At 40.8% G+C, this 23,652-nt stretch overlaps 1 protein-coding gene across 5 annotated transcripts in view; it reads left to right on the plus strand.

Annotated features, from left to right (window-relative positions):
* The window catches only part of Sik3 (SIK family kinase 3), a 260,278-nt gene that overhangs the window by 150,430 nt on the left and 86,196 nt on the right, over positions 1 to 23,652 (plus strand). For all 5 annotated transcript variants that reach the window (XM_008850934.3, XM_008850939.3, XM_017802667.2 and 2 more), the window contains exon 4: positions 23,008 to 23,169. In XM_008850934.3, coding sequence (XP_008849156.1) covers positions 23,008 to 23,169 — 162 coding nt within the window. The remainder of the gene's footprint in view (positions 1 to 23,007; positions 23,170 to 23,652) is intronic.

Consider the following 23,652-nt stretch of genomic DNA (forward strand, 5'->3'; position numbering starts at 1 on the left):
TAGTAAAAATTAACAAGCAAAGAACAAGAAGAAACCCTCAAAGGTGGAAAAGGTGTATCAGTAAACCTAGGTGCTGTAAGAGTCACCTAAAGTGTCCAGTTCTCAACCACAGCAGGACGAAATAAAGTTGTAAGGCATACAAAGAAACTTAAACGTATGTACTTTATAGTAGACAAAAATCATACCACTAAAAATGCCTGATAGACAGACCAGATATCAGATTTACCAGAAAAAAAAAAAAACTTTATAGAGACATTCTAAACAGGTCCCAGAAACGAACACAAAGTAACAGCAATAAATGAAGATCTGCTGATAATGCTGCTTCAGATGTCAAATGTCAATAAGGAGAACTTATTTTTTAAAAAGCAGATAAAAATTATAGAGTTGAGAAGTAAAATAAAAAATTTACTAGAGAGGCTCAGATGCAGATTTGAACTGGCAAAAGGAAGAAAATACAAACTTGAAGATAGATAGAATACAGAGATCAAAAGAATGAACTAGAAACAGTCTCAAGAGGTGGAGACATGGTCAGATGCATTGGTATGTGCACAGTGGGAATATCAGAAGGAGGGAGCGAGAAAGGAGCAGAGAGTGTAAGGAAAATGCCTGTGGACTTAGGAAACTTTTAGGGAAACGGTAACCTACATGTCCAAGAGCCTTAGCCAGCTCTGAGTAGGTAAACATGGAGATCCACAAATAGACAACGAGCGGGAACATGGACATAAGTCAGCCACAAGGAGAAATGCCAAAAGCACCGGAGGAGAAATGGCATTTCATTTAGAGGAACTCCCAGTAAGAAAAGCAGCTGACTTCCCTGCTGGAACTATGGAGCTCATGAGGTGGTGAGTAATGCATCATTCAAAATGCTCTGAGAAAAGTCTGTCAGCCAAACTCCATCAGCCCACAAAACTGTCTTTCAAAAAGGAAGGTAAAATATTTTCCCAGATGACAAAAAATGAGAACTTTTGCTGATGAATCTACCTTACACTTAACAGAAGCATTGACGTTCTTTAGACTGAAAGCAAGTATTCCAGAATGGTGGTCTGGATCTCCCCACAAGATTAAAACATGAATGAAAAATACTGTGAGCAGAGGTGATTTTGTAATTATAAAAGAAGAGATATATGTTTTCTCCTCTTAACCTATTTAACAAGCAGTTGTAGGAAATGCTGAGTAGGTGATACATTGCTAGGGCTTTAATGTAGTGTATTTATAACATGTGTACACATAACATAAAAGAGGTGTATAGGAGAAAAACTGCATTGCCCTAAGGAGCCACTACGCATGGTTATGTAATAACTAACAACATCCTGTTTGCTTTCTAATTTTAATAGAACACTGCTGCAAATTGAGGAAAGGGAGTAGAGCTGTACAAGAGCAATGTATTTGCATATCACTGAGTTATATGAATCGGAGGCTCATTTGGAGACATGGGGTAAGGCTAGTGTTTTGAGAAGTGTTGCTGTGAAGAAAACGCAAAAAAAAAAACAAAAACGGAAACAAACAAACCCCCAAAACCAAAGTATTTATCGCAGGAAGCAGTTGTTAGAGGAGTGCCTCATGTTTCCTAATGCCGTCTAGCAAGGCACTACAGCTTCTGCTACAGACTTTCTTTTCCAAAAATGCTTATATAAGCCTTGGACAAGAGACAATGCCTTCCTCAAGAACTCAAAAATACGTCTGTTAACCAGGCATATACCTGTAACCTGGCATTCAGGAGACTGAAGCGGGAGGATTGAGTTCCAGGTCAGCCTAGGTTATACATAGTGAGATCCTTTCTCAAAAACAAAGCAAAGCCAGGTGTGTTGGCCGATGTCTTTAATCCTAGCATCTCTGTAAAATAGAGATCAGCCTGGTCTACATAGTGAGTTACAGGCTAGCTGAGGCTACAGGGAGACCCTGTCTCAAAAAAACCAACAAAACAGAACAAAAATGTGTGTGTGTGTGTGTGTGTGTGTGTGTGTGTGTGTGTGTGTGTGTATGTATGTATGTATGTATTACTCACTGTAACAGATTTGAGGCACCTGAGCTTAGGTGCCTCTCCATGATGTACCAGCCTTGTGTACCTGTCACCTGGGAATTTGGGCTTGCAAAACTAAAGCAAGTATGTTGTTGCTCATGGTACTTGGTGTCCTTGTAGGAAAAGCTTTTGCCTGACCCAGGGGTCTCATTCCTTCTGCTAGCATCCATGCACCTATAACAGGCTGTGATCTTCCCTGTAGGGTAAAATCTCAGACCTCTGAGTCTAACAACAAGGAAGTATTTTGTTGTGCTTTTATTTGCTTAGACAGGACACTTGATTATAGGCTGAGGTTGAAGATGGAGTACTGAGGAAGATGCGTTTGACAGGCATTGAATGGAATAATTAACATGTGCAGCAGGTTTCCTGTGGAGACAACTGAGGCATACACATAGTTGCAAAGACATGGCTTTGCAAAAGAGAAGTGGAGGATGCATGTGGCTACAAGTCAGTTTTTCCAAGTAGAATAATGTGGTATCATGTACTCATGCCATCTATTACTTTGGAGTAGTTCTTAAGCCTGGAATTAGGGTGACGGTAGGGACCTGATTCGGATTAGAGGAAGTAAAATTAGCTGCTGGTATAAATAGGATGGGAGAGATCAAGGAGTTGAATTGATTGAATGAGCTAGGAAGTTATTATTCCTCTTAAAAGTACTTCCCAACCTGCTTAATTGCCTGTGTCTGAATGGGGTAAGACAAGAGTATTGTGGTGATGCATTGAGGGTTATGAGACATGCACAGTAGAAGATACTGGTGGCACAGATTTTGCAGCTGTTTGCAATGAGATAATGCTTGGGTCTTTGGTCTTATGCTCAAGTGGAGCCAGCCATTCAGGTGTGACCAGAATGAATGCCATACGTTAGAAATTTTGGAAAGCCAAGTATGTTGGGAATAAGAAGGCCGGATAAAAGTCTAGTACCTTAGCCACTGGCCACATGTTGCTATTGCACTTTGGAAGCGCAGCTAGAATAACTATGGAACTGTGTTTTTCATTTAGCTTAATTTACGTTGAAATTGAAGCCCTCTTCTGACCTCCATGGCATTGTACGACACAGGTGCACTCTAAAAAATTATTATTTTATGTGTATGAGTGTATTGCCTGCACGTATGTGAGTGCACCTGTGTCATGCAGTACCTGTGTAGATCAGAAAAGGGCATCAGATCCCCTGGAACGGGAGTTATGGACAGCTGTTAGCTAACATGTGGGAGCTGGGAACTGAACCTGGGTCCTCTGCAAGGACAGCCAGTACTCTTAACTGCTGAGCCAACTCTCTATCCCCCTTACATTGAAATTTTAAATGAAAGCATTGCATAAAGGTTTAGGGGTTGCTGCCAAAGTTAGTTACTACAGAGAGAGCACAGTGTCCATGATCACCCTCACTTTGGCACCAACTTCAAGTTCAGAAATGCCAAAATCCCCACTGAGATTTGATAAATCGCTAGAAACACTCACAGAAGCTGTACCCTCATGGTGTTGTGCCTTATTACAGGGAAGGATGCAGCTTAAAATCAGCCGAGATGTACAGGCCCCACAAGAGCAGCCACATGTCCTCTCTCTGTGGACATAGAATGTGTTACTTTCCTGGTACTGATGTGTGATAGTATGTGCAGAGTACTGCTTGAGGGAGGCTGAGCCTTTGTGTCCAGCACGTTTTTTTTTTACATAGGTCTATTTGATTGATTCATTGATCGGTTCATTGCCCACATGGTTTACTTCTGTGTCTAGGTTAACTGATATTGATGATCAAGAGCTATATATCTGGAGTCATATTGTTGGTTTTTCTAGTGTAGCTGGCCTCTACCCTAAGATGATGTGGGTTTTTCAAATCTGATCCTAGGATCCAGGCATGGTGGTACACTCCTTTAATCCCAGGAGACAGAAACAAGTTCTAGGCCAGCTGGGGCTCCAGGAAGACCCTGTCTCAAAAAACCAAAAATCAAACAAACTACTAAATCTGACCCTAAGTCATATTGTTAGATCCTTTGGCGGTTTATGAAAGGGTCCCAGGCAAATGGAGATGCTGCCCAACAGCCCAACAACCACCTCCTAGAAAACAAGAGAAGGTCATTTCTCTCTGGACAATACCAAATTCTGAACTACACACAGTATATAGCACTTTCGTATTTAAACACAGTTCTATTTTGATGGAACTAAAGATATTTCACTTTGGCTGCAGTCAGGTTAGCCTTTGAGTTGTAATGTAGTATGCCATGTGTAGAATAGTCACTGGGTTCCCAAGGCTTAGTATGTATGAAAAAAAGATAACAAATCTGATTGCTAATTTTTATATAAATTACATGTTGATGATTTTTTTAAAGCATTGAGTTAAATAAGTTATTAAGACTAAGTTCCAAATGAGTGATCCTTTTTACTTCCTGATGTGTTTGTTAGAAACTCTTCAATTCTACAGATACGTTTCTGCTCGGCATTGCTGATCTTGAAGGTTGGTAAGAGCAGGATAGTTCAGACCTAATCTCTAATTCAGAAATTTGAACTTGGAAATGCTCTGAAATCAGAAACTTTTTGAGTGCTAATCTAAGTTGTTGGTTTTTTAAATCTTGGAGCATTTCAGATTTTAGAATTTTGATTAGGGGTGATATATGGTAAAATCTATAGTTCCAAAATCTAAAAATCTATGAAATTGGAAATACTTCTGGTCCCAAGCATTTCTAATGAAGGATATTCCACCTGTATTGGAGTTTAGAATTTCAGAGATAGAATGCCAAGCAAAGACAAGCCCAAGGTGTAACTCTGGGAGAGGGGCTGAACTTGGATGGAGGTTTACAGATAGCAGGACAGAAAGAAGGTTCAAGCTAAGTTGTCAGGTGTGTTATCCTTGTGGATGTTAATGTTGCCTAGGTTGGAACAAGAACTGGGTTTCAGTATCTGGTAAATATGAAGGTCAGAGGTAGAAAGTGGGTATGGATACCAGTTGCCCAAACATTTTGATACTAGGGTGAAGCTAGTGGGAATTTACATTGTTTTCTCGTCTCTCATGGACTATTTTGGTAGTGGTTGTTCGAGAGACCCATCATAGAATTGCTAGCCTCGGAGTAACTGTTTGAAAAGGCAAATATAGCTCTCCGCTGGATCGCCGCCATCATGGACACGAGTTGCATGCAGCCCATCAAGCTGGCCAGGGTGACCAAAGTGCTGGGCAGGACTGGTTCACAAGGACAGTGCACACAGGTACGAGTAGAATTTATGGATGACACCAGCTGCTCCATCATTCGAAACTTGAAAGGCCCTGCTCAAGAGGGTGATGTGCTCACCCTGTTGGAGTCAGAAAGGCTCGAAGGCTGTGCTAAACGTGGCTGCTGGGTCCTGGATATCACCATTTGGCCCATGAGATGACCTGCCATTGTTAAATAAAGTGTTTGTATTGTGTGTTAAAAAAAAAAGAAAGAAAGAAAAGGCAAGTACAAAGATGAGGTGTCAGGACCAGGTGGGTTTTTTTTTTTTTGTCTTTTTGAGACAGGGTCTCCTTGTAGCCCCAGCTGTCCTGGAACTCACTATGTAGACCAGGCTGGCCTTGAACTTACAGAGATCTGCTTGCCTCTGCCTCCCAAGTGCTGGGATTAAAGGCATGCACCATCATGCCTGGCAGGACCAGGTGTTTTAAAAGCCCTGCTGCCTGCTGCCCTTCCTTGCCCCACTACTGACTTTCATGACCCATCACAAACATTCCCTCTGAGAACTCTGCTCTGATTTTGCCAGAGTGAATTCCCTTTACATTTTTGCTTTTATTCCATTTGTCCTGTAGCACATTAAAATTTATTTATTTTCTATTTTATGTGTATGAATTTTTTGCCTGCATGTATGTACGTACATTCATATCATATAATGCCTACAGAGGCCAGAAGAGGCCATTGGATCCCCTGAAACTGACATTACAGATCATTGTTAGCTACCATGTGGGTGCTGGGAGCTGAACCTGGGCCCTCTGCAAGAGCACCCAGTACCGATTAATGGCTGAGCCAGCTCTCTAGCCCCCTGTAGCACTTTCTTTGTTTTGTTGTTTGTTATGTACTGAAACTAGACTAAGTAACTCAGACTTTTCCTCTGGTGATTCTTTTGTCAGATTCTCTTGATCTCTAAATGCTAAATTTTGGAGCATGCTTCGTTTCCTCCTCCATTGTCTGCTCCCTACTTTATATGTGTTGACTCCCAAAGATGAAGCCTCTATTCAGTTGCCTCACTAAATGCTGGACATACATATCCAGATGTTTACCTGATACTTCCCTTTAGATGTCTCATAGTCATTTCAGTCTTAGGATGTGTGAAAGTGAACTTTTGACTTCCACTTACCAATTTTGTTTGATCCTGTAGAGTCATTGATTTTTTTTCTATCATCTTATAGATCCATCAGCAACTCTTAATTTTTCTTTCAGATAGTTGTAGAAATCAGTAGTTATCATCTCCACGACTACCAATTTTTTTTAAGCCACATCCTTTTGAAAATTGATTTTTATTTGGGCTGGAGAGATGACTCAGCAGTTAAGAATACTGGTTGTTCTTGCAGAAGACCTGGGTTTGAATCCCAGCACCCACATGACAGCTAACAACTGTCTGTTACTCCAGTTCCAGGGGATCCGATGGCCTCTTCTGTCCTCCGTGGGCATTTCATGACATGAGTGCACTTAACCTACGTGCAGGCAATACATGCATACACATAAAATAAAAATAAATAAAATATTTTTTTAATTGATTTTTATTATGTATATTAATTATGTGTGTGTGAGTGTCCACAACTGCACACACATGCCTGTGAGGCTGGAGGTATTGGATCCCCTGAAACTGGAGATATAGGCATTGTAAGCTGCCTGATGTGGGTGCTCGAAAACAAATTTGGGCTTCTGGATGCATAGGGCATGCTCTTAACTGCTGAGCCATCTCTCCAGTCCCTGGTCTTTCTTTTTAAATTATTATCTTTTTTTAAGTTAGCAAAAGTAATGATCTTCATTATGGCATTTTCATACCTAAGTGTCATGCTTTGTGAGCCATCATCTCTTGGTAGACTCACTACTGTAGCCTTTAGCTGGTCTCTGAAACTGTCCTGCCTCCTTTAGCTATAGTTGGTCTTTTTTTTTGTTATGGACAGTTGCTGGGATTCGAATCTGGGTCTTTTGCTCTTAACCGCCAAGCCCTCTCTCCAGCCCTAGAGTGGGTGTTCTAAAATGCATCACCCAACTTTCTTATCTACGGCTTATCTGATTAGGACTGTAATGCAGTCTCCAGTGTCTTCTCCAACTCTAGCTCTGAAGACTCTTCTCCTGGATCTCACCTCCCCCTGCAAGGCTTCATGTATTTCATTCCATCTTTTGGAAATGTTTTCTTGGTCGCTCTATCATCGTCATACTTCAGAATCTTTCTCTTACCTCATTACAGAGCTGTTTGCTAACTGTGTCATCTAAACCCCATTTTGTCTCCTGGCCTCTACTCTGTATCTCCCTTTTGCTTTATTTTTCTTCTCGGTTCTTACAGCCAGTTGACATTCATTCCTGCGCTTAGTCACTCACTTGCTCATATATTCATTTGCTCCCAGCCTCCGTGTGTGTGTGTGTGTGTGTGTGTGTGTGTGTGTGTGTGCGTGTGTGTGTGTGTATGTGCACCACAGCATGATGTGGAGGTCACAGGACAGCTTCCTGAAGTCAGTTCTCTCCTTCTACCTTTATATGGGTTCTAAGAATTGAATTCAGGTTATTGTTTCACAGCAAGCACCTTTACCTATTGAGCCATCTTGCTGGCCCTCGTTTGCTTATATCTGGCCTTACCAGGATTTTATCTTTTTCTTCTTTTCTTAGAGTACTGGGGATTCAACAAAGCCTTGTGCATGTTAAGCATGTTCCACTGAGCCACACCTCAAGCCAAGATTTTACCATTTTTGATCCTTGCTAAATCTCAGACTACTACTCATGGAGACTCTATGCCCCCAAAATATTTACTGATCAGTTGAATGAGGAAAAGGTGAACAAATGCCAGTAGATTTATAGCATTTTGGTCTTAACTTGCTTTTTATTGCTTTGTGCATTGTCCAACACATAGCAGCTCTTCTCAAGTCAAGCATGGAATTGTCATAATTTTCTATTAATGTATTTTAGTTTTAACTTAGAAAGGAAAACACATTTTTACTTTTCTGATTGAATGTACAGAGAAAGGAAGGATGTTATAGATTTGGATTCTAAGTAGTGTAGTAGGTTATTGAATGAGTGTTTATTGCTCATTTAATTGATTTATTGAAATGAATATTGCTACGTAGCACTACATTCATTATAAAAGGGCAGCCAGGATTTTGCGGTCCTGCCTAATGTTACAAATAGTGTTGTGAAACTGACTAGTTTTGCAAACCACCAAACTAATAATTTAAAACTTCCACAATATGATTTCTTTAGATACATATCCCCTAAACTTCCTATTTGAGACCATGAACTCATAAATTCAGCACTTTATCAAGTTAAGTTTCCTGAATACCAGCAGAACTCATAGACATTTAAGACAAATTGCTAATTTAAGAGGAGTCTGTTGAAACGTTTATGATTTATTATGAACACTCTTGTCCTAAAATAATGGTGCCAACATGTACGGAACTCAGAATTTCCTACAAAGCCATCTATTTATGCCCTTAAAGACTGGCTCCACAGGATGAACCAAGGGACATCTGGGGACACAAACTTGACTCGATGGGCCTTGACATATATGACAAAATGCATGAAATCATGTGGGCGGGTACAGTAGGGGTGGGGTCTAAATGTGATTAAGACTTATTGTATGAAATGCACAAAAATTCAATAAAAAATATAAGTTGGCCGAGTGTGGTGGCGCACACCTTTAATCCTAGCATTTGAGAGCCAGAGGCAGGCGGATCTTTGTGAGTTTGAGGCCAGCCTGGTCTATATAGTGAGTTCCAGGACAGTTGGGGCTACAGGGAGACCCTGTCTCAAAAAGATCAAAAAAAAATTTACACACACACACACACACACATTTGAGAAAAAAAAAAAGAAAGACTGGCCAGTGGAGCAGGGAGTAGGAAACACTGACTTGAATACCCATCACATACTAGATACTAAATGAAGTTTTCATTAAGGAATTTTATCTTGTTACCACTTAGATGTTCAAGAATATTAACATATTTATTTTAGTATATAGTTTGTGCAAGCGTGTTGTGGCTTCTTAAAAACACATTGTGATTTGATCAACATTATTTGTAGCTTTAAACCAAGCTACTATTTTCCCACTAAATTTCTCTTTGACTATAAAGACTGTTTGCTAAGGCTTTAAGGCAAATAAATGTACCATTGAAGTTTATTTGGTCATTCTGAATCAAAACAATTAGCTATTAGCTTCTCCAGTTAATTCCTTAATCATTAGTCTATATTTTTGTTTTTTTAAAATATTTTTTTAAAATATTTTATTTTAATTTTATGTGTATGAGTGTTATGCCTGCACCTATGTCATGCAATGCCCACAGAGGACAGAAGAGGCAGTTGGATCCCCTGGAACTGGAATTATGGACAGTTGTTGGCTGCCATGTGGGGTGCTGGGACTCGAACCCAGGTCTTCTGCAAGAACAGTGTTCTTAACTGCTGAGCCATCTCTCCAGCCCCTTTTAAAATATTTTATTTATTATTTTTATTTTATGTGTATGAGTGTTATGCCTGCACCTATGTCATGCAATGCCCACAGAGGACAGAAGAGGCAGTTGGATCCCCTGGAACTGGAATTATGGACAGTTGTTGGCTGCCATGTGGGGTGCTGGGACTCGAACCCAGGTCTTCTGCAAGAACAGTGTTCTTAACTGCTGACCCATCTCTCCAGCCCTATATTTTTGTTTTAATTCTCTCTCCCTCTCCCTCTCTCTCTCTCTTTGAGACAGGGTCTCTCTGTAGCCCCACCTGGCCTGGAACTTGCTATTGAGACCAGGCTGGCCTTGAACACACAGAGATCCTCCTGTGTCTGCCTCCTGAGTGCCTGGATTAAAGGTGTGTGCCACCACACCCAGCATCACATTTTTCTTATAGTTAAGGATTTTTTTAACTTAAAAAAAAGTTACTGAGAATTTCATAAATGTATATAAGGTGTTTTGATCAAATCCATGCCCACTCCCTCCCCTCCAACTCCTCCCGTATCTTCCCATCACTTTTTCCTGACTACTTAGTTAAGGATTTTTAAACAGCCTAATCATATTATTTATCTCAAGGTCCCTAAATGTGGTTTGAGGTTTTGTTTTGTTTGGCTTCTTTGTTTTGTTGTTGTTTCTTTATTGAGACAGTGTCTCACTATGTAGTCTAGGCTGGCCTTGAACTCTGACCCTCCTTCTTCAGCTTCCCAGGTTCCATGAGTGCAGGTGTGTGCCTTCATATCTAGCTTCTAATAAATCCTTAATTTGAGATATTTTGCAGTTTTAGACTCTTTATTGATTATATGCCTTACCTTAGGGATTCTAATTCTTCCTTAAATTTTTTTTTTCATCTTTTTTTGTACATCTTTTTCTTTTTTCCCTTTTTCTCTTTTTTGGAGACAGGGTCTCCCTGTAGCCCCAGCTGACCTAGAACTCACTATGTAGATCAGGCTGGCCTCAAACTCAGAGATCTGCCTGCTTCTGTCTCCTAGGTGCTGGGATTAAAGGCATGTGCCACCATACCCTGCTACATCTTTATTTACTTTAATTTAGCAATCATAATTATTTTAAATCTTTGTTTGCTAACTGCAAATACCCGAATCATCTCAGGTTCTTCTTTCATTGATTTTTGAAAAAATATTTATTTATTATATGCATCTGTGCATGCCACAGCATGCAGGGGGAGGTCTGAGAACAATTTGTAGTTGGTTCTTTCCTTGCACTGTGTGAGTCTATGGGATTGAACTCAGGTCATCAAATTTAGCAGCCAAGCCCCTTTATCCACTGAGCCATCTTGTCGGTCCTGCTTTCTTTGTTTTTAACCACTTACTTACTGGTCACCTTCCCTGCTTCTTTCTGTTCTGGTAATTACTCATTGTATGTTGGACATGAAGGGTGATCACCATAGTAATTCTGAATTGTTACCGTCTGTAGTGCAGTTTGTTCTGTCAGGCAATTAAATTGTAGGCCAATTACCATGATCCTGTTGAAGGCTAGATTTTTAGGCTTGTCAGGGCAGATCCATTTCACTTTCGCCTTTATTTGTGTGGCATAGCTATGGTATAGCCCTTTCTCCAAGGTAGTTTTCTGGAATCTCAAATGAGTGCCTGGAACATTCACCAGTTTCTCCTTTTAAGATGAACCTGAACTGCAGGATCTCCTGACCACTCTGAAACCTGAAATCTTCTGGCTAGCTCAGTCTTTGGTCAGGCCTCCCCTAACCCCCGTAGCCTTGCTTTATCTGTGTGTAGTTTGGTAGCTGGCCAAGGACCTCAGTAGAATGTACTAATTTTTCTTTTTCTTCTTCTTTTTCTTTTCTTTCTTTTGGTTTTTGAAACAGGGTCTCTATGTAGTTCAGATTGGCCTCAAATTTGCACTCTTCCTGCCTCTGCCTCCGCCGCAGGGGTGGGATTACAGGTGTGCATCCCCATGCCTGGCTCCTTGCTGATATTTGATGCTCTTTCTCTGTGTTCCCTTCTCTTTGCTGTCCTATAGTACATACTTTTCTTGTTGCTGTGACAAAATACCTGACAAGAAGAAACTTAGGAAGGGTTTATTTTGGTTTTCATTTCATTATGGTGAGGAAGGAATGGCAGGAGGTGCAGGAGCCCAGCACATTGCATGTGCAGTCAGAGTGTGATGAGTGCTTGGACTCAGCTCACTTTATCCGTTTTGTTCAAGTTGTAGTCAGGGTGGCCTACATGCCAGACCTGCCCAGAAATTTGTCTATAAGGTGATTTTAGATCCTTTCAAGCCAACAATCAACATAAACTATCACAAGTCCACCCCTCTTCAACTTGACACCCAAACATATTGCTTTTAAGCCATAACCTTCCAGCCCTTATCCCTGTGGATTCATGGCCATCTCATAATGCAAAATACATTCAGTCCAATTTCTTAAGTCCCCATTGTCTTTAACAATTCCAACACTGTGTTAAAGTCCAATGTCCAAGTCTCATCTAAGACTCACAGCAGTCTCTTAGCTGTAAACTTTTATAAAATCATAAACAAGTTTCACCCTTCAAATATATAGTGGTACAGAATAAACATTCCCATTTCAAAAGAAAAGAAGGGAAATAATAGCAAGAATGATTGGACCAAAGCAAGATGGAAACCCAGGAGGAAAAACAAATCTTGCAGTTCTATGGCAATTATTTGGGGCTCATGATGGAATCATTTGGGTTACAAAGGGCTGGAGAGCCTCATCCCCTCAGATCTGTAGCTCGTAGTATATATAGCCTCCACTCTGCCTGCCTTTCCTCTGAACATCCCATGGTCCTGGCATTTCCTATATCCTAGTGTCTCACCATTGCAACTGAGGCTTTACCGTCACAGCCTTATACAGTACCCTCTGAGGGCCTTTTTGCAGGGACCATGATCCTGCCACACATTGCCTGGCCTCAACAGCTCTCTTAATTGTGGTAAGTCTTCCCAACTCTCTCAATCTTGCTTCTTTTATGTCTACAAAACCAGTGCTATGTGGATTATGCTGGCAAATTCTTCTGCCAGCTTGAAATGGAGCCTGACTGGCCCCTCTGGACAGCAGTTGTATGAGCTTCTGTGTGTTGACTGTGGGAAATTCTTCCCTAGGGAATTGCTTTCAAGGAGAGTGAAATCTCTTCAGGGGCATATGCAGTTGAGGTCCCCTACTTTCATAGGAATTTGCATTTTCATAAGCTGGAGCCTTCAGTGTATAGGGTATTGCCTTCAAGACATCTCTCCTGTTCTACCAGTGCAAGTTGTCAGGTTTCTTGTTAGTGGTACTAATCTCTATATCAATTACAGCTGCTTTCAAACCTGCCTTGTCTGTAAGGTTAACCTCTTTTCCTCTCCAAAGTGCTGCACATTTTTAATCTTTGTGCTTCACCTTTTACTCGTTTTTTTCTTGCACAGTAGACCTGGATTAGAGCAATAAGCAGTAGCTGTGCCACAGCCCGAGTGTATCCTGTATTGATGTTTCCTCTGCCAAACAAATTAGTCCATTGTTCCTGTTTAGCTTTACTCAAGTTCTCAGAACATGGGCAGAGTGCAGACATATTCTTTGCTAGACTACCACACAAATAGCCTCTAGCCCAGTTCCTGATAGAGTCCTAGTTCTCTTCTATAATTCACTAGCCAGGCTCCATTCTCTTCATTTCTCTCAGCATTCTGTCTTTCAGACTCCCACCAAAATGGCCTCCTATGCACTGCTTACAGAAGGCTAGGGTTTTTCTAGCCCAAAGTCCTATTATTGACACTGTCCTACAAACCAGCTCTAAAGGCTTATGAACCACACAATCAGGCTTTTTACTGTCGCAGCCCCATTCCTGGAACCAATTTTCTTTATTAATTACATTTCTTATTGCTGTGACAAAATACTTGACCAAAAGGAACTTAAAGGAGGAAGGGTTTATTTCAGCTTAACAGGCCACCATGGTAGGAAAGGGATGGCGGCAGTTGCAGGAGGCTGACTGGTCATATTACATCTCTAGTCTGGAAGCAGAGAGTGGTGAATGCTGGTACTCAGCTTGCTTTCCTTTATTCACTTTGCAGTTAGGGTGGGTCTTCTCATATCAGTTGATGGGATATAGAAAATCTGTTACAACATGGTCAGAATTTGTCTCCAACGTGATTCTAGATCCTGTCAAGTTAACATTCAATATAATTCATAACACCTGCCATCCAAAATCTAGCTATTCACTCTACTCCCAACTCTGGTTTCTGTCCTACTCCAATCTACTTCTCTTTGCTTAGATTTCATTTCCCTAGGTTGTGGTTTAGTTGATGCATGCTTTACCTCTGAGACAATGTTCTTATACCTGGCAGAATTAACAGTTATTTTCTACTATTGTATAATTTGAGCCAGGCATATTTAGGCTTTCATAGGAATCTCAAAGTATCTTTTTATGTTTTTTTTTAAAAAAATTTCAATGCAGTAAGATCTTTACATTCATTGAATTGGTGTCCTAAATTTTTAAATAAGTAAACCTTCTACTTCCCTTGCCAACATGAACTTTTTTTCCTATGTAGTTTATTGTTTAAGAAACTGAATTGTCTTGAAAAATGTCTTAAATTTTGGATTTGGCTGATCATATCTTTATTGTGTCATATGACATAATCTTCTAGTGTGCTGTTTCTTATAAAGTGGTAGTTGTGTTTACAGATTGGTTGAATGCAGGTTTAACTTCCTGATGGGGAGGGAGGGCCCTTGCTACTCTCTTATCACCTCGCTTCAGGTATTGAATAATGTCTGCTCCCACCTCTGGTAAGTTTAGATGTTGTTTATATAATTTGTGTCTTACAAAGTTTCTCATTGAACTTTAGTCAGTTGTTTTAGCTGCCTTTATTTGGTTGCTAGCGATGTTATTTCCTTAGAACCTGCAAAGTGGAGGCTAACTGTGGTGGGACATCTCAATAATCCTAGCACTCCTGAGATCAAGGCAGAAAAAAAAAAAAAAAAGAATCGATACCCTTGGACTCTCTAGTGGGGACCACTAAAGTTAATTTTATTTATTTTCCAATGTAACTATGAATTTATGGACTTTAATATAGTTAGTGTGCTGTTTTCATTCTTTATCTCCCTCTTCTACTCTCCCTCTTTTTTTTTTTTTTTTGAGACTGGGTCTCCCTGTAGCCCCAGTTGTCCTGGAACTCACTATGTAGACCAGGCTGGCCTCAAACTCACAGAGATCCGTCTGCCTCTGCCTCTTGAGTACTGGGATTAAAGGCATGCGCCACCATGCCTGGCTTTACACGCCCTCTTTAAAACATTTTTATTTTTATTTTATGTTTGTATTTTGCCTGCATGTAAGTCCACCAAGTGTGCAGTGCCCACAGAGACCAGAAGGTGTCAAATCTCCTGGAACTAGAGTTACAGACAGCTGTTAGCTGCCATATGGGTGATGGGAACCTCTGAGCCATGTCTCCAGCCCCTTAAATGATTTTTAAAGCAGATTTGTTTTATTTTTATTTTATGTATGACTGTTTCGATGGGTTGTCAGATCTCCTGGAGTTAACAGACAGTTGTGAGTCACTGTGTGACTGCTGAGAATGAACTTGGGTCCTCTGCAAAAAGCAGATGTCTCTTAACCTAGGAGCCATCTCTCCAGTACCAGTTCTTTTTGTCCTTAGGATTTATCCCATAAAGAATAATCTTAGTTTTGGGGGGAATTGATGTAAGGAAACACTTAGACTAGTAGTTTGTGAATCTTAGAACTTTATTTCTGGGATTGGCAGCCCCAGATGAATGCACAGCAGACTCAGTATCTGATGAATGCTCACTCTCTACTTCATATCTGTCTTGTTTTTGGATCTTCACTTAGCAAAAGAAGTTGAAGGGACAGGATTTTTCCCTTATGTCCCTTTATAAAGGCACTAATCACTTTCCAAAGGCTTCAATTCAATACCATTGCATTAGAGTTGAGTTTCAACATGAATTTTGGAGGTACACAAAACATTGAAACCATTGCAAGGGTACCTAAGTAAAATATTGCTATTTGGGATGAAGGAGGAGGATTCCAAATTTGATGTCAGCCTATGCTAGCTATGTAGTAAGTTCAAGGCCAGCCTGAGTGATTTAGTGAGACCTTGTCTGTAAATAGAAAGTGAAAGAGGACTGGAGCCAGGTGTGGTTGTACACACCTTTAATTCCAGCAGCTGGAGGCAGGGGCAGGGGCAGACTGATCTCTGTGAGATCCAGGCCAGCCTTTTCTATATAGTGAGTTCCAGGTCAGTTAGGGCTGCAGGGAGACTGTCTCAAAGACCCCTCCCCCCAAAAAAGTGGGGGGCTAGAGGTGTGCATGCCTAGCATGCGAAGTGCCAGGTTTTAACCAAAGAATGCAGAGGAAAGAGAAAGAAAATTTTCTTTTGATTGGATTTGTCACAGTTTTATATATATTGAAATTTCCAGGTTTTTTTTGGTTTTCTTCTTCAAATTGCTTTACAGATTGTTTTTAACATTGAGAAATTACTTTTTCTTCCCTTCGATTCATGTCTGAATTATTTTAGTTCTGTTTTCCAAGTTAAATCTATAATGTAGGTACATTCAGAGAGGTATAAATTCTGTCTCTGTATAAAGCAACCATTCTCATTTAACATTAATTCTTGTGGAACATATAAATAAATATACATACATGTGTATTTGAATTTCCCCATTTTTCTTACATGAACAGAAGCATACTATTCATATTTTCTTATACTCAAGAACAGAAGGCCTCATATATTGATAATACACTGATGCAGCATGAGAGATGTTTGATAAATCTGGAAAAGATGAGCTTGTTTATCACAAGCCACCCAGCCTGTGCTTTTATCTAGAAATACTTTGTAAGGAACCTACAAGAACCAGTCATTCTTTATACATTAACGTGAATGAACTTGGTATCAAAAGGTTAGCATTTTTATTAAGAGCATAAAATGTACTTAGTTTATTTACAGACTGTGCTGGATAGCTTTAGTGTCAACTTGACACACCTGGGTTGAGGGAGCCTCAATCGGGAAATTGCCTCTATTGGACTGGCCTGTGGCCATGTCTGAAGGGCATCTTCTTGATGAGTGATGTGGGAGGGCCGAGCCCACTGTGGGTGGTGCCACCCCTGGGCAGGTGGGCCTGTGTTGCATAAGAAAGCAGGCTGAGCAGGGGCCAGGAGAGCAAGCCTGTAAGCAGCATTCCTCCATGGCCTGTGCTCCAGCTCCTGCTTCCAGGTTCCTGCCCTGAGTTCCTACCTTGGGCTCCCTGATGAACTGTGACCTGGGAGATGTAAGACAAATAAACCCTTTCCTCCCCAAGTTGGTACTGGTCAGAGTGTTTTGTCACAGCAATGAAGAACAAACTAAGACACAGACCTTTTTGTGTTTAAGTGAGGAGTAAATATGTACTTGTTTAAAATTTATATATAGTCACCAAATGTGAAGGCGCATGCCTTTAATCCCAGCGCTCTTAGAGGCAGAGGCAGGTGAGTCTCTATGAGATCAAGGCCAGATAGGCAACATAGTAAAACCCTATCTCAAACAAACAAAAAATTATATAGTCAGACCTCTGTATCAATAGGTTCTGCATCCACAGATTCAACCAATCACAGATTAGAAATATTGAAAAAATTATATCCATATTATTTGATATGTGACCTTTTTCCCTTGTCATTTTTCTTGGAACAGTCCATATATAGTAGTACTTCATATGTGCCAGATACTGTACCAAGTGCATACAACAGTAGCACGCACAGTAGACAGACCCCTTTCTCATGGCACTTACTTGTTGCTTGTTATAGTAAGAGACACAAACAGTACACAAACTAAGTAGATATATAATTTATTAGATGATAAAGTGCAACTTGGAGATAGATAAGAAATTCAAGGAAAGAGTTGCCAATTGAGAGAGGATGGTCAAGGAAGGACCCAGGGAGGTTATCATGCATCACAGATAGGAAGAATGGGAAAAACACAGTCCTGCTTCACAGCATTGCCATCAAGTTTATCTATAAAGGGCCAGTACGGTGAGACTTCTGTGGTACTGGAATATTTCTACATTGTTTCAGAGCTGTGAATAAGGTCCAAGTTTATTTATACTTACATATATACGAGCAGGCATACCAGCAAAGAATAACTCCTCAGTGAAGGTAGCTGACTCTTCAGTAAGGAGTAACTCCACATATCTTGAGTGCAATGGGAACTCCACAAATCTACATGTGATAAGATGACAGAACTATATACACATTGCACTCATGTCAAAATCTGGAGTTTGATGTTGTTTATAATTGTGTGAGGTTTGACCATTGATGGAAACAGTGGAGGTCCAGGAGACCTGCTTGTATGTGCTCCACAATGTTGTGTGAATCTCTTTGGATGAGGATGCAGACAGTCCTGGGCAGAAGTGGGGTACTACTCAGGAATAATGCCAGGAGGAGATTGTAGTAATCCAGGAGCTAGATGGTAGCTTGTTCTGTGATGCTAGAAAGGAATGGAGATAGGAGTGAGGACTTGCTGAATCTGGATATGTTTTGAAGGTGGAGTTAGTAGAATATGTTGGTGGGTTGGATGTGGGTGTGCAAAGAGAAGAAGAAACAGTGGAAGTTTTGGTCCTAGACCACTGGCAGGATGAGGAAAGAGAGAAAGAAGCAGCAGTTGCAACTCAGGAAGCCTGGTGTGAGCTACTTGGAGGTTTAGCCAGGGAGCAAAGCGATAAACTCTCGTCGTCTAGTCAGAAGCAGCCTGGCCTTGAGTTTGAGAACAGCAGGCTAGCAAAGTGAGTGCACACTTGGAAAGAAGTGCACTTGCTGTTGACCTGCTCGCAGGCAGCTGAGTTATTTTGGCCTCGCTCTGGCTCTTTGGGAAGATGCCTTCGTTTGGTGAACAGGAAGTTGTTTCCATGGGCATAGAAAGAAGAAATGCTAGAACGAGTGGCAAAGTCTAGAGCTGCTAGCTGTGCTTAGCACACAGGCTGCCTTCCTCCTTGCTCGGCTGGGTTCACTATTCATCCTGAGAAATGCAAAGTTTCTGCCCATCACTTGACCTCTTGATCCTTTTCAGCAGTGTTTTACATCAGCTCAGGACGAATGGAGACACTGTCTTCGCAGAGTGGAAAAGTGACTTATTTTAAGAAATGTTAGCTCCTCACCACTGTCCCATTGGTGGCATGCTTCCAACACTCCAGAGAAGCTGGTCTAGGGAAGTAAAGACTGACTTATGTGCGTTTTGCTTTTTGAAAGGTTAGAACCTGAATACCACACAGTATTTTTTCCTCCCAAGTAAGATTAGAACAAACTTAGAGTTCTGAGGCATCTGAGACGAAGAGTAAATTCTGATCTGAGGCATCGTATATTAGCAGCTGCAGAATTTATTCCTTTTCCTGTTGCCCCTCAGAGGTTATGTCTGATGGTGTCACTAACTTCTGAAAAATTTTATGAGGTCAAGCAGATAAAGAGCAAAGAAGTCCAACTCCAGTGACTGAAGGTGATGGGACAGGGAAAGAACCTACACTCCACTGTGATAAGAATAGGGAACAGAAGAAAACTGACTGACCTCTGCTGTGTGGTTTTCATGGTTGGAGGAAAGCTGTAGAGAGCTTTCAATTCACTCCAGACTTAACTAAGATAAGTAGTTAATTGGTGGTGAGAAGGGTCTGGGTGTGATGGGTCTTCTGCAGCAGGTTGAGATCTGTCTAGGTGGAAGGAGGGGTAGGAATCTAGAAATACCAGAAGCTAGGGTCCTGGCCAAAGTTGAGGTGGGTAGGTCTCCAAGGCTGGTATTGGTAGGACATGGGAGAGCTAGCTCACTGAATGGCCTGAGGACATTCCTTACAGCTGGAATGCGGACAGGGTTCAAACTGTATTTACTTTGAATATTGAGTGGATTCACCTGCTGTGTGAGCACCCCACTATTCAAATGCAGTGACTACATGTTAAGCATAGGCTGGGCTGCTGCTCAGTATTTCTTCACTGGAGTTAGATATCACACTGGAACTTGAATTTTTTCTTCCTGCCTATTGAGCATATAGGAATATAAAGCAGCCCTTTGTCAGCAGACCACTGAAAGGAGAATTTCAGCAGGGACTGAAAACCACCACAAGCTGTTGGCTTCCTGGTACACCCACTAGACCCAGAGGCTTACGCTGAAAGCAAACTGATGGGTGGGGGGATTCCAGTGGACAAAAATAAAAGCTGAGGTCAAGGTGTGAATGAGGCTAAGCCCTTAAGACAGAGCTGTGCGTGGAGAAGAGCCCAGTACTACTAAGGAGGAAAAGTGTGGGCGCCAGGCGCAGGGCCAGGAGGAGACGCCTAATGTTCACGGCTAATGCAGTGTAATAAAGTGATTTGTATGTCTGTATATCCATAATTACAGGAATACTTTGGGGAAAGTTTATAGTTAAAGTTCTGTGCAGTTTTAAATATTACAGTTGTACCCACTATACTCCCACAAATACCTTTAACCAGGACCCTGAACAGTGACAGTTTGTGTATAGAATAGCACTTTTAAGCACAACAGACTCTTGAAGAACTTTGTGATCTCTTAATGAAATAATGTTATCTGCATGATTTTTGAGTGAACCTTTAAAACACATACTTTAAAATGTCTTTGAAAATTCAAGTTTTGTCATATATGTTAAGTCTTAATCAGTATACAGGTTTATCTCCAAATACTTGAACTTTTCATTGGCTCTGGAATATAAAAGTTTACTTCTGTTTAGCAGTTTAACAGACCGGGGCAGTGGGGTATTGGCAGTGTGAATGTTTTGTCCAAGGACAACTAATGTGTCATTGTAGAGATAAGACAGAACTGGGCTGCATTCCACCAGCCTGGCCTCTATAACAATTTTGAGAACTTTCCAGTCATTTTAGGAAAATAAGGTACTTACATATGTATAAAGAAGTTTTTTTTTTAATGAAAGAAAATCACTTATTTTGGAAATAATGAAATTAATCATTCTGTCGCTTTAAAGAAACTCTTTGATGTGTTTTGGTAATTAGTATTTACTGCCAGACGAATGTCTCTTGGGCATTTTAATTAGTAGGTGGCTTGGCCAAATGAGCTTCTGATGGTAGCCCTTTGGAGGAGTTTATGTTTCTCAAGAATAGCAGTCTCTTCAAAGCTCTTTAATTAGACAAAGTTTAGCAACTAAAACATATTATTAGAATAATTAGGCCCCTCTTAAGAGAATTTGGGGGTCAGGGAACAGGTACTGTTAGAAAATGATGTCTTCAAATCAAATCTAGTGTTCTGGCTCCTGTGGAAGTTCAGTTCCTGAACAGTTTGTGTTAAGTTTCCATCTGAAGCCAGGGACTTTGTGTTTGTTTTTTTTTTTAATTCCTGTGGCAGACCTCAATAGGAGCCTAAGAACACCAGAGTGTAAACTCATCCATCCTTGCTTCTAAGATCCCAAGGGGGCTAAGTGTAAGCTCATCCATCCCTACTTCTACCCAGAGGAACTGTCTATTCACTTCCAGCCTGGACACTTCTTATTTTATCTATTCAGTTGCAAAATAACAGTGGTTGTTTTGAGGTAAAAACTTCAAAGATCTTGTATACAGTAAACAAAAATTATCACAGTTCTTTGGAGAAATTTTTTTGATCATCTGTTTTTAATGTTTTCAAACTTGGTCTTACTAGGTAGCCTAGGCTAGCCTGGAGTTAGAGCCCTCCTGCCTCAACTATCCAAGTGCTAGGATCATAGGCCTGTTTTGTCATACCAGACTTGAGGTATCTTTTTAAAAAATTTATATACGTGAAAAAAAATTGTATATATGAATGTGTGCTGTGCACTGCCAAGCACAGGCTCTACCCCTGAGCTACACCTCCTCCTGAAAAGTTACTGTCATATTTACACTCCAAAACTGTATGCCCTTTGTGGTCAAAATACAGCTTGAAGTTTTTCAAAATCCCCCTGTAGCTGGATTGTCCCCTAGCCCCCTTCTTCCACCTCTCCCTTCTCGGCAGCCTGAGCTTTCCTCAGTCTGGGCACTCATGGCTAGTAACATTTTGTCCTGGAGTTTCTTTTTGTTACATATTTTTATAAAGATTGACCTCCTAGTCCTGAGGTAAATTGTCACCAAAACAACTGAGTAACTGTAGTGAATGACCATTAATAAGCAATCAGACATGTATCTGCATGCTTAATTTTTCTTTCTTATTACCTCAGGAACATATTATGGCAGAAATACTCTTTCCCAGCTAGACCAGTTCATTAAAGGTCTTTCTCATGAGATTATTAGAAGTTTCAAACAGAACATGCTATAGCACAGCTCACATTTCTTTTTTGTAAAGATTATTTATGTATGTATTTATGTGTATGAATGTGTGTCTGTGAGAGCCTATGCTGTGTGTACTGATGCCCATAGAGGCCAGAGGAGGGGTCTGATCCCCAGGAACTGGATTCATATGCAATTGTAAGCTGCCCCACATGGATGCTGGGAACTGAACTTGGATCCTCAACAAGAGCAGTAAGCACTCTTAAGTGGTGAGCAGTCCCTTTAGCCCCACAGCTGACATTTCTAATCCAATTAGCTGTCTCATGCCCTGTGTTTGTTGTTGGTTGTATATAGAATTAGGTTTAAGGATATGTATGTCATCAGTTTAGTGTAAATCTATTGCCTTATTGGATAATACTCAAAAATTTGCGGTCATGATTATGGAGTATTCAAACTTTGTTTTTCAATCTTGAAGGTAGCCTGTTATAGTATTGCAGAGTTATATCGAATGTGAGTTTTTTGCTCTACCCTAGCTACATGGCTATTGAAATAACTTCATTTATCTTGGTAGAAACTTCATTTGGGTTTTCTATTAATATTATCTGTAGACATTAACACAATTCTAAGAACATTTGATAACCCAACAAATGCAGATATAAAGATGTATGTACACTGATAAGTGATTAAAGAAGTACGTTTTATATCAAATTATCAAAGTTTAAGGAAAGAGATACTAGCCTGCACAGAGCCCTACACAGAAGCCTCCTGCTGTGTTCTGAAATGATTGATTGCTGGGACTCTGCTTTCTGACCCACCCTGTAAGCACAGGAAATGCTCTGATGCTTAGCTTCATGCCTGTGTCAGTGCTAATGCTATAGAATATTTTGTAATGGGGATGTGAAAAGGAAGATGTTGAGTATTTGGATTCTGGAAAAAATAGCATTCAGCCCTCAGAACACTTTTTTCTTAGGGTGGTGCGGTGTGTGTTCTTGGGTATACACATTCAGAACAAACTCAGACTCACAATGCTTTGGGTTCTTGTGACAAGACAGTTCCATGGGTACACACAGGAAGTACCTTGCTTCCTTTGACTCTGTTCACTTTCTGACTCGTCATTGATGGGCCTCTCCCTGCCTCCTCAGACTGCCTGTGGGGTTATGCCAGCATTCCGGTTGAGAACTGACTCTCTGCTCTTGTTCACACAGACCACCTGGTGGCCCATGGCAGAATGGCCGAAAAGGAAGCCCGGAGGAAGTTCAAGCAGATTGTCACAGCTGTGTATTTTTGCCACTGTCGGAACATTGTTCATCGAGATTTAAAAGCTGAAAATTTGCTTCTGGATGCCAATCTGAATATCAAAATAGCAGGTGAAGTGTGTGCTGAAGACAAACTGGGACAGGGGCCTTTTCTGTCCAGGTTCTTAAAGCAAGGGACCATTCCCCCTATTTTAAAAAAGCCTGTGAGAGTAAGGATAGTTTAGGTTGTTGCTGGGGGTTTTTTTGTTTTTTTTTTTAATGGAGTTGGGGATTGAACCCAGGGCCTTGTGCATGTGAAACATACTTCTGTCACTGAGCTGCATTGCCAGTTCCAAACTTTGCTTTAATAGCCTGAAAATTAGTAAACTTACAAAATAACCGTCCTTAACTCCAGTTCCAGGGGAATCCAAAGTCCTCTTCTGACCTCCGTGGCATTGCATGACACGGACACGGGTGCACTCACTTACATGCAGGCAATACACTCATACACATAAAATAAAAATAATAAAATATTTTTTTAAAATGTAGCATTAGTTGCCTGGTGTGGTAGCACACACCTTTAGTCCCAGCACTTGGGAGGCAGAGGCAGGCAGA

This window comes from Nannospalax galili, unplaced genomic scaffold, assembly GCF_000622305.1.
Source record: "Nannospalax galili isolate Female #2095 unplaced genomic scaffold, S.galili_v1.0 scaffold265, whole genome shotgun sequence".
In the NCBI taxonomy this organism is placed as follows: domain Eukaryota; kingdom Metazoa; phylum Chordata; class Mammalia; order Rodentia; family Spalacidae; genus Nannospalax; species Nannospalax galili.